This window comes from Melospiza georgiana, chromosome 1, assembly GCF_028018845.1.
Source record: "Melospiza georgiana isolate bMelGeo1 chromosome 1, bMelGeo1.pri, whole genome shotgun sequence".
NCBI classification, from domain to species: Eukaryota; Metazoa; Chordata; class Aves; order Passeriformes; family Passerellidae; genus Melospiza; species Melospiza georgiana.
In genome coordinates, this window is record NC_080430.1 from 29989574 (window position 1) to 30000431 (window position 10858).

Sequence of the window (10858 nt, forward strand, 5' to 3'; positions counted from 1 at the left end):
GTTTGGGGGTTTAAGGCATAATTTATTAGTTCTGGTTAAGGTACACATTTTTATTCCCACAGGCAAATAACAAACCGATTAGTAAGTGCAATAAAGCAGTTTATTTGTCTGACAATTGGCAGCTAGAAGTGAATAACTTACTTGATCAATTGCCATTTTAAAGAACATTAAAGCTTCTCATAGTTATGTTATCTATCTGGTATGCAGACATATAACAATACAGCATTACCCCTATTAACATAAGTCATTTAATGTGATGTTTCTGCCAGGTTTTGTACCTTTCTACATAATGCAAGAGGAAGTAATTACTTTTTGTACTGAAAGATTGAAGAACTGACATCCTTTTATATATGCAAAGAATTTGACCATAGGAAGAAGTAAACATGATAGCTGCTCTCGATCAATTTTTTTCTGATATTCAAAACCATGCATACCAGTTTTGAGAAAGTCAGAGCTTTCCATTTAGTTCCTCAGAATTCTGCAGTTCTCAAGTAGAAATAGCCACCTGTCTCTGGGAAGGTGGTTTTGTGGTTTTCCAATTTGTTACATAAAATGAAATTCTTCTCATGTTCCTTAATTCAACTTTGTCACATAATATCAACAGCAGGCAGCTTTTGGAGACTTTGAGCACACATCTCTCTGATGGCCCAGCCTTGCTGAAGCCAGTGGATCTCAGCTGACACAGAAAGCCACCACACACATTTCAGTCAAATGTCATGCAATGGAATAGCCTACTATACATGTACACAATCACCTCTTTAAGATCAAATGATACTTCAGTGATCCAGGTTAGGAAATATTTACTGCTCAGAAGTTCAGATGAACTAGAATACTGACTTGAGAAGGTCCATGGAGACTGCCTTGGTTCCCCCTACTTTTTTACTTTAAATACCTTAATTCAATTTAAAAGAAAACCAGGAGAAAACATTATACTAAAATCACAAAACTTTCAAGAAAAATTGAATAAGTTAAATTCAAATGAGATATGACACACCTTAACATGTAAAGACAACACAAACACATTGAGAAAAGTTATTCTCATTTCAACCCAAAACCAGTACAATTAACTCCATTCTTCTACCACTCTCAAAGAATCACATTTAAAACTGATTTACAAAGAGGATTTATTTAGAAGTCTTTGGCAGAAAATCAATTCTTAAATGCTACTTTGTGCTATATGAGAAAGACTTTTAACAAATTTTTGACCAAACAGAATTTAAGTTTTAATAACTGGAAATCTATGTTCCAGACCACTGAAAACTATAGTGCAGAGTCTCTCTTTTATTGACATTTCTTATTAAGTCTATCTAAAAAACTATAGGCCTACTAAGAAGAGGCTCAATATATTTAGATTTGCAACATAATGTTCAGAGAGACTTAACATAGTTTGATTTTCATGATGATGCTTAAGGCATCAATAATAAACATTTTAACAAGCTATATATTCCCCTTCTACACTATGAAAGTGTAGGAGCACTAAGGAAACACCACAGTTCATTCTTTGGACTCATTAATCCACTGTGCACATTGTGAACCACCTGTCAACTATCTTTTACCACATTTTCTGGAGGAAGACAAGCAGTGGTACATTTTTCGAGTTTTCTAGTACCCAAACAATCTGCTGTCACTAATGACTTCTACCTCAAACCATGTCCTTGAAGCAGGGAAGCATTATGCATCTCATTAATGGAGAATTCAAGAACAAATTAAAGATAATTAAATTTTGCAAACAAGCCTGTGGCTAAGTCATGATTTCTTACATCTCTGACTTGGGCAGTTCATCTAACAGTTCCTCTTGTTGCTAGTGCATACCTCTCCTATCACCTTGCATAACACAACTTCTTACCAACTCTTCTCTTTCATATATCTTACTTTGTCAGAAATCTTTTTGGTTTCTGTGAGTAATCCCAGTCCTCAGATGCAGTGTTAAACAGGAGAACACCCAATCTACAGCTGGAGGCTTCCCACATACCCTGTTTTCCAGAGTCTGCAATGCTTACAGGTTCTAGAACAATTTAGCATTAATACAGCGACAGCTATTCTGCTGTTTATTCAGGATTTGCATACAAGTTTGAGATGAAAGCACAAAGTCTGCACAAGTACTGCAAGTCAACCAATGCAGTACACACACTCTTTGCTATTATTAGTACTCACTAACAGAACTGCTCTAGCATTTAGAGATAATTCTGCATGGAAAAAGGGGTAAACTATCATTACATAACCTACCTTTCAACTAACAAATTGCTGATTGATTCAATTGCTTACTGACAGTCTCCATGGCAACAATTATTCCCTGTACCAAATAATACCTGCAGTATTTAAAAATGTCAACCTCCCCCACCTGACCTCTCTGTGTAATAGGGAATCTGGATCTGTTCTACTTTAAAAAAAACTCATCACACATTAATAAAATTGCTAGAAAATTCCTGATTTATCAATCATGAATTTAAGCTGTACAGTATAAAGCACATTACAGAGTTCCATTGCTGTATAGTACATACCCCATGTTCTTTAGCAGCCATAACCACTTTTGAAACAATATCTTCTTCAACAAAAGGCCTCACAGCATCATGGATAATCACTACTTCTGGCTTCTGGAGCAAATGGCTGGAAAATTCATTCTCTGCAAACACTTTCAGTCCATTGAATATTGACCGGTGACGAGTTATTCCACCTTGTACTACCGTAACTCTTTTGTGGCCATATTTTTCAATGATAGTCTTCATTGTTTCAATATTTTCAGGAGAGACCACCACAACAATGTCAGATATCCAACTTATCCTAGAAAAATCAGTACAAAACCAGAGAAAGTAGACATGAATGACTAAATAAAAGTGAAGATATGTGAAACAAAGAAATTCATAACAATAAAAAAATCAAGATGGCTAAATAAAGCCCTTCTCAATATACCCAAGTCCACGTTTTTGTACTCCACCCCTTAAGGGAGAGCTATAACAGAAGATTTATACCAATGACACTGGAGTTCTGGGAAGGGACTTGCTTCCAACAACCACTTTGCAGAGGGGCACATTCTGATAACTCTTCAAAAGCCTTGAAAACTTTTCTTACTCCAGCATCATTCCTAACTTCAAACAGAACTTGTAAATCAAACAGGAATAGTTTTCTAGTCAGTTTCTAATAAACTGGTAAATCCTGTGGCCTGGAATATTCCATGTTCCAGTGAAGCACACAGCGTACATGGGAATAAGACAATCATGAAAAAGTCTGAAACAAAGATCACTATCAAGACAGGCATGAGCAGTAATTGACAGAATGGTAATGAATGAAAACTGTAACACTTTAATACTGACAAGAAGCATTACCTTGTAGTTTGACAAAAAATATATATTTATAAACACAAAGGTTTCTGCTGTAAGAAGCTAGACAATGTAAAAATATAGCTGTGTTAGTCAATAATACCATATCAAAAATACATTTTCAGAGATCTCCAAGATTTTACTGTTGGCATCAGCCCTGCTTTAGAACTGAGGGGTTGTACAGAGGGAAGTGAATGACCCACAGACCACAAAATGAAAACCAATCACAAGTGAAACTACGCTGAAATCATACTTCTGTCAAAGTATCTAGTAATACAAATTCTAGTAATATGGACCATACTGTACTTCAAAACAACAGAAATACCATAATCCAAATCCATTGTAGTGTCCTATTTTCTAAATACCTACATAGAGAACATTAAAAAAAGTAATTGTGTTCCCTGTGTCCCCACAGATGGCAGAAGAATGTTTTAGCATGTCAGACAAGAAAGTCACCAGACAAGCAATGATTAAAAGATAAATTATTATGTTCAAATTATCCATATGTAGCTTACATGCCCAGCCAGGGAGAAAGAGAGACAAGTACAACACACTGACTAAAACTAGTAAAGCTACTGGAACTAATATTGCAGACACAAAAAGAATGAAGGTACTAAGAACTGAATATTTACAGTTAGAAAAATAAAAGTATGAAATTCACAGTTCAGAAATACACCGGCTCAAGATACTGATTTCTGCAATGACACATGACAAGACATTGCCTGGGAACCATTCTTACTTCAAAAGCAAAATTAATCTGTGTTACAAAGCAGTTGCCTAGAACTACGTGAAACAACAGAGCATCTTCCACCTTATTAATGGGGGTGGGGGTTGTAATTAATAATACTCCATGGAAAACTGTTTAAATGAATTGTAAAATAACTATTTTAAATAAAGTTCTATTAGCATTCTGCAAAAGAAAAATACTTGTCCTTGTGTTCATTTTACTATTAGCAAAGGCAGAGAATACAGCCAAACTAACATATTCTCAGTATTCTTTAAGTACTGAAGTTGCCCAAAAGTAAAATCTGGAATCATGTGGTTTCAAGTTTCATTTCAATTTGTCCCTCACCACAGTTCCATCAAAAGGTTTAAAAATCTCTCATATGATTTCTGGCATACTCTTATATTTAACTACAAAACACAGCACTTCTGTATGACTTCAATTTGGAACTAGGGCAAACTAACTGGATTCATCTCAGTTCTTTTAAATACACAGAGTCTGTCATTTAAGAAAGCAAAATTCAGAAAGAGCTATTTCACAGTAATCGAGAACAAGAGCTCTGTATTTTGATTTGCAGAAGGACTGAAGCCTTACACAGCACCCAGAAACTGGACAGTCTGCATAGTCACAGTCACTGTGTCAGAAGAGCACTGACACTGCCCTTTCTGGAGTCAAAGGAAACAGATTTTGAGGCAACTGGGTAGTACACAGCATGCTCTGAGAAGCAGGGAAGAGAACACAAGTACTGGCCAGCCTGTGATAAATCTCTGCACAGAGGGGGTGGAATGGCTCAAGGCCTCCAGTGGTACAATACACCAAAAAGTGACAGGATGCGGTCACAGCTCCACCCTGTGTCTGCATAAACACATTTGTAAACTTGAGTATGTCCTCCTTAAACTCATTCTGGGCCCATGTTCTATAATTAGAGCTTGGATTCAGGAATGTAACATATTCATTTAAGAGCATAAAGGTATCCTCCGGATTAATTACATACAGGACAGCTTAGGGTTTGTCCCACTAAAACTCATGAAAAGCACTAATACAGTAAAGTACGCTACAAATTTTAATGAATGAGAGCTGTGCACCACACAGGTTGCTAGCACTTCTGAGGATCTGCTTATGGAACTGTTGCAAATGTTTTAAAGAAGGAGAAAGAAGTAGTATACACTCCAATAAATTAATCCCTTTTCCCTCCCTTAATTTGTCACATCCTTTCCTTCAGAAACATTTCATACCAAAATAACAATCTCTGCATAGATTCCAGTTTACTGGATTTTCCAGTCTACTGCTCAAATCCAGTTTAAAAACACCATTTCAAACACTATTTCAATTTCATAACTGTAACATTGGATCAAGCTTCAGAAACAATCAGCATGACCCATAAAAAAGATGACAATGCTGTACTCCAACATGCTTTAACAACACACAAGTCTATTGCTTCCATACAACACAGGCTGTTGATCCAAAGTGGAAAATCAAGTCTGACCAAATGCCCAGTTACAATCACTTCACCACTGCCTTGGGAGGATCCCAATACTAGCAGAAAGCAAACAATGAGGCAGAAAGGACTATATCTTTCTTTCCTGCAGCTATCCTTCTCCTCATCACCTACATACAGACTTACTACCTAGTAAAACATAGTATTGTTCCAGTAAATTTCAAACAGAAGTGCAAACACAGTAGCTGAGCTAGAACTGAAACTGGGGGAGCTCTTTAACTCTGCAGCAGATTAAGGTATTCCTTCAAAACACAGGCTGCAGAGGAAATGAAACAAGCCCACTTTGAAACTGTATCACCTAAATGGCATGCTGAGGTACAAATGTGACCCAGATTTAACCCTCTACTTGACTCACACAGAAACCAGTGCTGAAATCTGATATAAGACTCAAATACCCACGCTCAATCTCTTGCAACTCTTACACTGCCACTAAAAAACTCTTCAATATAACCTACTGAGACCAGCAAATAAAGGCCAGAACCAGGCAGTCACTACTGAGATGGCTTTAGCAGTGTTAGACAGGATCTTTCACTGTCACAGAAACTTTCAGAGGTGCAAGATAAATAATTGTATTACTTTTGCTAACCTTATTAAAAACCAAAGGAGAAAAAGAAGCATCAAGAACAAAATCTATTTGCCAAATGCCAGTGTAACTTCCTTTTGCTCCATAAAAGCTTCATTATGAATTTACTGATTTATGAAAAAACACATTCAAACAAATGTATCTCTTACAGTACAATAATGAAAGCAGGAAGCTTTTACAGTAGATTTAGAAAGTTTGGAGGATCTCATCTCATCAGAAACCACTCAATTTTTTCCAGAAATAAAATGCTTCTTATGAGTCAGACATGATAAAAAAGACACCTCCATAAAATTTGCTGTAACTATTTTTTGCTCTTACACTATTTCAAAAAAGAAAAGAAAAAAAGCGAATGACAACTGGGCAAAAAGAAGTATTAGAGTAGATCCACTTAACAAAACTGTAATTGTGTGACTTACAGACCCTGTGAATATGCATCAGTCAGTGGAGAAAAACACTTGGCAAATAACTAGGCAAGACATTTCCAAAGAGGTGCTTCTCTGGGAGCTTCCCCAGGGGATTTTAAAATACCTCCCCCTGTTTTAAGATACTACAATAAAGAAAACAAAGCTGTCTGAAACCTTTATGGAAAATTTTAATTCTGACAGTGAAGGCATCAGCTCTGCTTTCCTTTTATAACCACTCATTGTACTTGCAACAGCTGGTGAAATATGAGCACAGCGAGAATACTTTAAAATCAATCTTTACCTTAGTTTTTTTCCTCTCTAAAGATCAGTAAAATATGCATGCATGTGTGCATACAGAGCTAAGATTCCTCCCTGCCTCAGAGAAAGAATTGAAAAGGTTCTATTCTAACAAACATAGTTACACCAAAAAGAAATCAAATGAAGGAAAAACTCTGCTAGTTGTTACAGAAGCAAAAACAAGGAATGCCACTCTAAATCAGTGGAACTTGTTGCAAAAGCCTTGCATAGTTCAACAAAAGCAGGAACAAATTCAATAGGAAAAAGAGACATTTAAGTTTTCTAACACATTTTAATTTTAGCCTGAAGCTAAGGCCTGACCTTCCTATCAGTGCCACTGCAGTGACAATTAAAACCAACAATTTCTTCTTACCCTAGTTTTGTTCATCTCCTCTTCCTCAGAGTATCATCTGTGATTACTATTGGCAGGCCAATGTCCTACATTATCCTACACAACAGGATGCAGTGCTTATTCATTCATGTCTGCTCTTGTCTCAGCTGCCCATTTTTCCCACACTGATATTTAAGAGTCTCACCACTTTCAGCTGAACAGCATAAAAAAATTCTTCTACTGATCTTTAAAAAGCACGTGCAAAAATAGCTGCACATCCTTGAACTGCTCGTGTGTTCTTGTCTATACAATGCTACCTCTTTTCTAGATTTAAAAAAACTCCAAAACAGTCACACCAGCCCAGATGTCCAGTTAAACAGAAGTTATTACAGGCTAATGAGTCAATGACCCATTCAGTTACATCAGGTAAACAACAAACATAAGACACAGTATCAAACTAAACACAAAATCTGCCATTTCTGGGTAGATTATACATTATGTGATAAACCACAGTTCCACAATATTACATGCTTGTGCTTACATATGCACAAAGTAAGAACAAGGTACATCCTTCACAGTTTCAGAGCCAGAAGTGAAAGTGTTGAGATGAAAATGAAAGCCATTCCTAGCTTTGGATTAGATCTGTTCCAGCTCGTCATACACATCTATACCAATCAACACTGCAATTCAGCAGAGGTGGCAGGAAGCTCTGCCTGACAGAGCACTGGCAGGGGTTATTGAGCTTCTGAGCACAAGCACCAAGTTGTTACTGTCACAATCAACTTGGCTGAACTGCACAACAAGAAATCAACCCAATTTTTTGCATCTTTAGGACAAATATAATACTGCTGTTCAAAGTATGGCTATTTTCTCAGGGCTTACTGGCAGTAAAAATAAAGTGTTGTTTTTTGGGGTTTTTTTTAATGCATAACATTTCCTTCCCAAACCTCACTCTGTTCTCTTTTCCAGGTCTCCAATACACTGAGTGAGGATATAATTCTTCTCTGTAGATTCCCATGACATTTTGGCAGAAATTATAGTTGTGGCAAGCTTTGGATTGGATGCTTTGCTTACTCATGTGCTTAGCTTTGCAACTGGCTGCTGTTGAAAATTAAATAAACAAGCAGTATTTCTTTCATAAAGTAACAAGTGACCTGAGGGAAGCCTCCCTGGGTGGGAATGGAAAAAGAGTTCCAATTTTGAAGTAGTACAAGTTTCCATGTGTTAAGAACTTTGGGACATGTTGGCAATTTTATTTCTTTTACTAATCTCCAATCCTTCCCATTTATTCTCTCTAAAAATCTAAAGGTTTGTTTTCCTATGGGTTACTGCAACACATCCAGAATGTCCCACGACACGGCTCCAACCTGCAGTGTTTCAAATGACACTAGATACAAGACTTATATTATGTTAACATTTGACAATAATTTATTAACTATCAGTCCCATGCCTAGAACTCAACAGCCTTATGGAAAGGAAAAGCCTGGCTGCTAAGAAATCCCATTACTTTAATCCTTTGCTCCAACACAGAATCATAGAATGTTAAGGGTTGGAAGGCACCCTAAAGATCATCTAGCCCCAATCTCCCTGCCATGGACTGTGACATCCCCAGACCAGACTGCTCAAGGCCTTATCCAACCTAGCCTTGAATGCTACCTGGGTTGGGACATCCACAATCTCCTGGGGAAACCAGTTCTGGCTCCTCACCACCCTAACAGTAAAGAATTTCTTCCTAACACCTAACCTAAATTTCCCATCATTCAATTTGTACCCATTACTCCTTGAGATATCACTACAACATAAACATGGAAAAGTTAAACTTGCACCTTCACACTACATAGGCCACGAGCTTCTAGTCCAGCAACTATAACTTAAACACTTTTCTTTCAAACTTTCTGCTGATGTCCGTGTTTTTCCACGGGCAATAGTGGAGCATAACGCAGTGCTGGACATCAGTGAGTTCATTCATCCCATAGTGAGGAGTGGATCATTTTTCGAAGCCTTTGGACATTATAAAGACCATCTCCAATGGCAGAACAAATGCCTTTTCAGGGCTGATGGATAGTCAGTCCTGTGACTGTCCCCAACAGCTGCGGTGGGCTCACAGCTCACCAAACCAGCCACTGCAGCTGACCAGCTGATCTCCAAGAGCCAAGGAATGCGGCACAGCCTCGAAGCATGGACAGGCTGGGGGAGGAGGGCGGAGAGCCACCCGGGATGGCGGCGCTAGAGCCAGGCTGGGGCGGGGGAAGCGCCAGCTCCCGCCCGGGACTCGGTCCCAGGTGAGGGGGCCCAGGCACACCTCGGTCCCTTCCCGGTGTGACCGGGCGGGGAGGGACGGAGTCACCGCAAGGAAAACTAGACCCGCTCTAGTGCCCAGGGCCTGAGGCGAGGGCAGCGAGGGCTGCCTGCGGCTCTCCGGGGCCCGGCAGGAGCCGGCGGGGCGCGGTCGGAAGCCGAGCGGCGCCGGGCTCGTTACCTCTCCATGGCCCGCACCGCGTAGCTGACGAGCGGCCTCCCCTGCACGGCGCAGAACTGCTTGGGGGTGGCACCGCCCAGGCGCTCCCCGCTCCCGCCCGCCGGCAGCACGGCCGAAACCGACACGCCACCGGGCGCGGCGCCGCGGCCGCGGGGCTCCATCTGCGCCGGGCCCGGCGGCGGCTCCGCTCCGCGCCCCCCGCGGCACCAACAGCGCAACCGCCCGCCCGCCTGTTTTATTCGCCCACGACGTCCGCGAACCAAAGAATCCAGCGCCCGCCCGCTCGCCTGCCCCCGGCGCACACCGGGCCCTACCACTCGCCCCCCCCGCGCTACGCGAGCCCCCGCAGGAGCTCCCCCGGGCCCCGGCAGCCCCGCGGGAACGCCCGGACCGCGGCGAGGGAGCGGCCGGGGCAGCGCGGCCGGGCCGAGGCGGGCACACAGAGCCGCTGCCCGGGCATGGCCGCCATGGGCCCTTTAAATGCCCGGCGCGCGGGTGGCTCGGGGCGGGGCCGCGCTGAGGGGCGGGGGAGCCGCGTCTCGCCCGGTCCCGGCGGGAGAGGGGCCGGGGAGCACGGCCGGGGAGCGCGGCCGGGGAGCCTGTGGTAGTGAGGAGATAAACAGAGCGCCAGGGGCGCGCAGGGAAAAGCAAACCGGAACCCTGGGCCCGGCGTGTTCGCTAGAGCCCAAGAGGCTGGCAGGGTTTAAGTCATCGAGTCCAATCGTTAACCGATTGGATTAGCGTGGCCGTATTCACTGTTTAACTACATTTCCCAAGTGTTACATCCATGCACCTTTGGAACACTTCCAGGGATCCGGACTCTGCTACTTCCCTGGGCATCCCGTTTTAATGTCAGCCCTTTCAATGAAGAATTTTTTCTTAATATCCAACATAAACCTCCCCTGGTGCAACTTGAGGCAATTTCGTTTTCTGTCCCTCGCTGCCCGGGAGAAGAGGCCGATTCCCACCTGAGTCCGGCCTCCTTTCAGGCAGTGTAGAGTGATGGATGGGGTCTCTCCTGAGCCTCCTCTTCTCCAGCTCTCTCAGCCACTCCTCACAGGACTTGTGCTCCAGACTCTTCCCCAGCCTCTTTGCCCTTCTCTGGACTCACTCCAGCACCTCAATGTGTTTTTTGAAGTGAAGGTCCAAAACTGGACGCAGCACTTTACGTGTGGCCTAACGATTGTCAAGAATAGCAAGAGTACCACACACTATTTCTGATACA

At 41.6% G+C, this 10858-nt stretch overlaps 1 protein-coding gene across 1 annotated transcript in view; it reads right to left on the reverse strand.

The window, feature by feature from the left end:
* The window catches only part of CRPPA (CDP-L-ribitol pyrophosphorylase A), a 106623-nt gene extending 96829 nt beyond the window's left edge, over positions 1-9794 (reverse strand). Inside the window, exons 1-2 of the mRNA XM_058040479.1 lie at positions 9634-9794; positions 2502-2781 (exon numbers count right to left, since the gene is read on the reverse strand). Coding sequence (XP_057896462.1) covers positions 2502-2781; positions 9634-9794 — 441 coding nt within the window. The remainder of the gene's footprint in view (positions 1-2501; positions 2782-9633) is intronic.
* Between the last annotated feature and the right edge of the window lie 1064 nt (positions 9795-10858).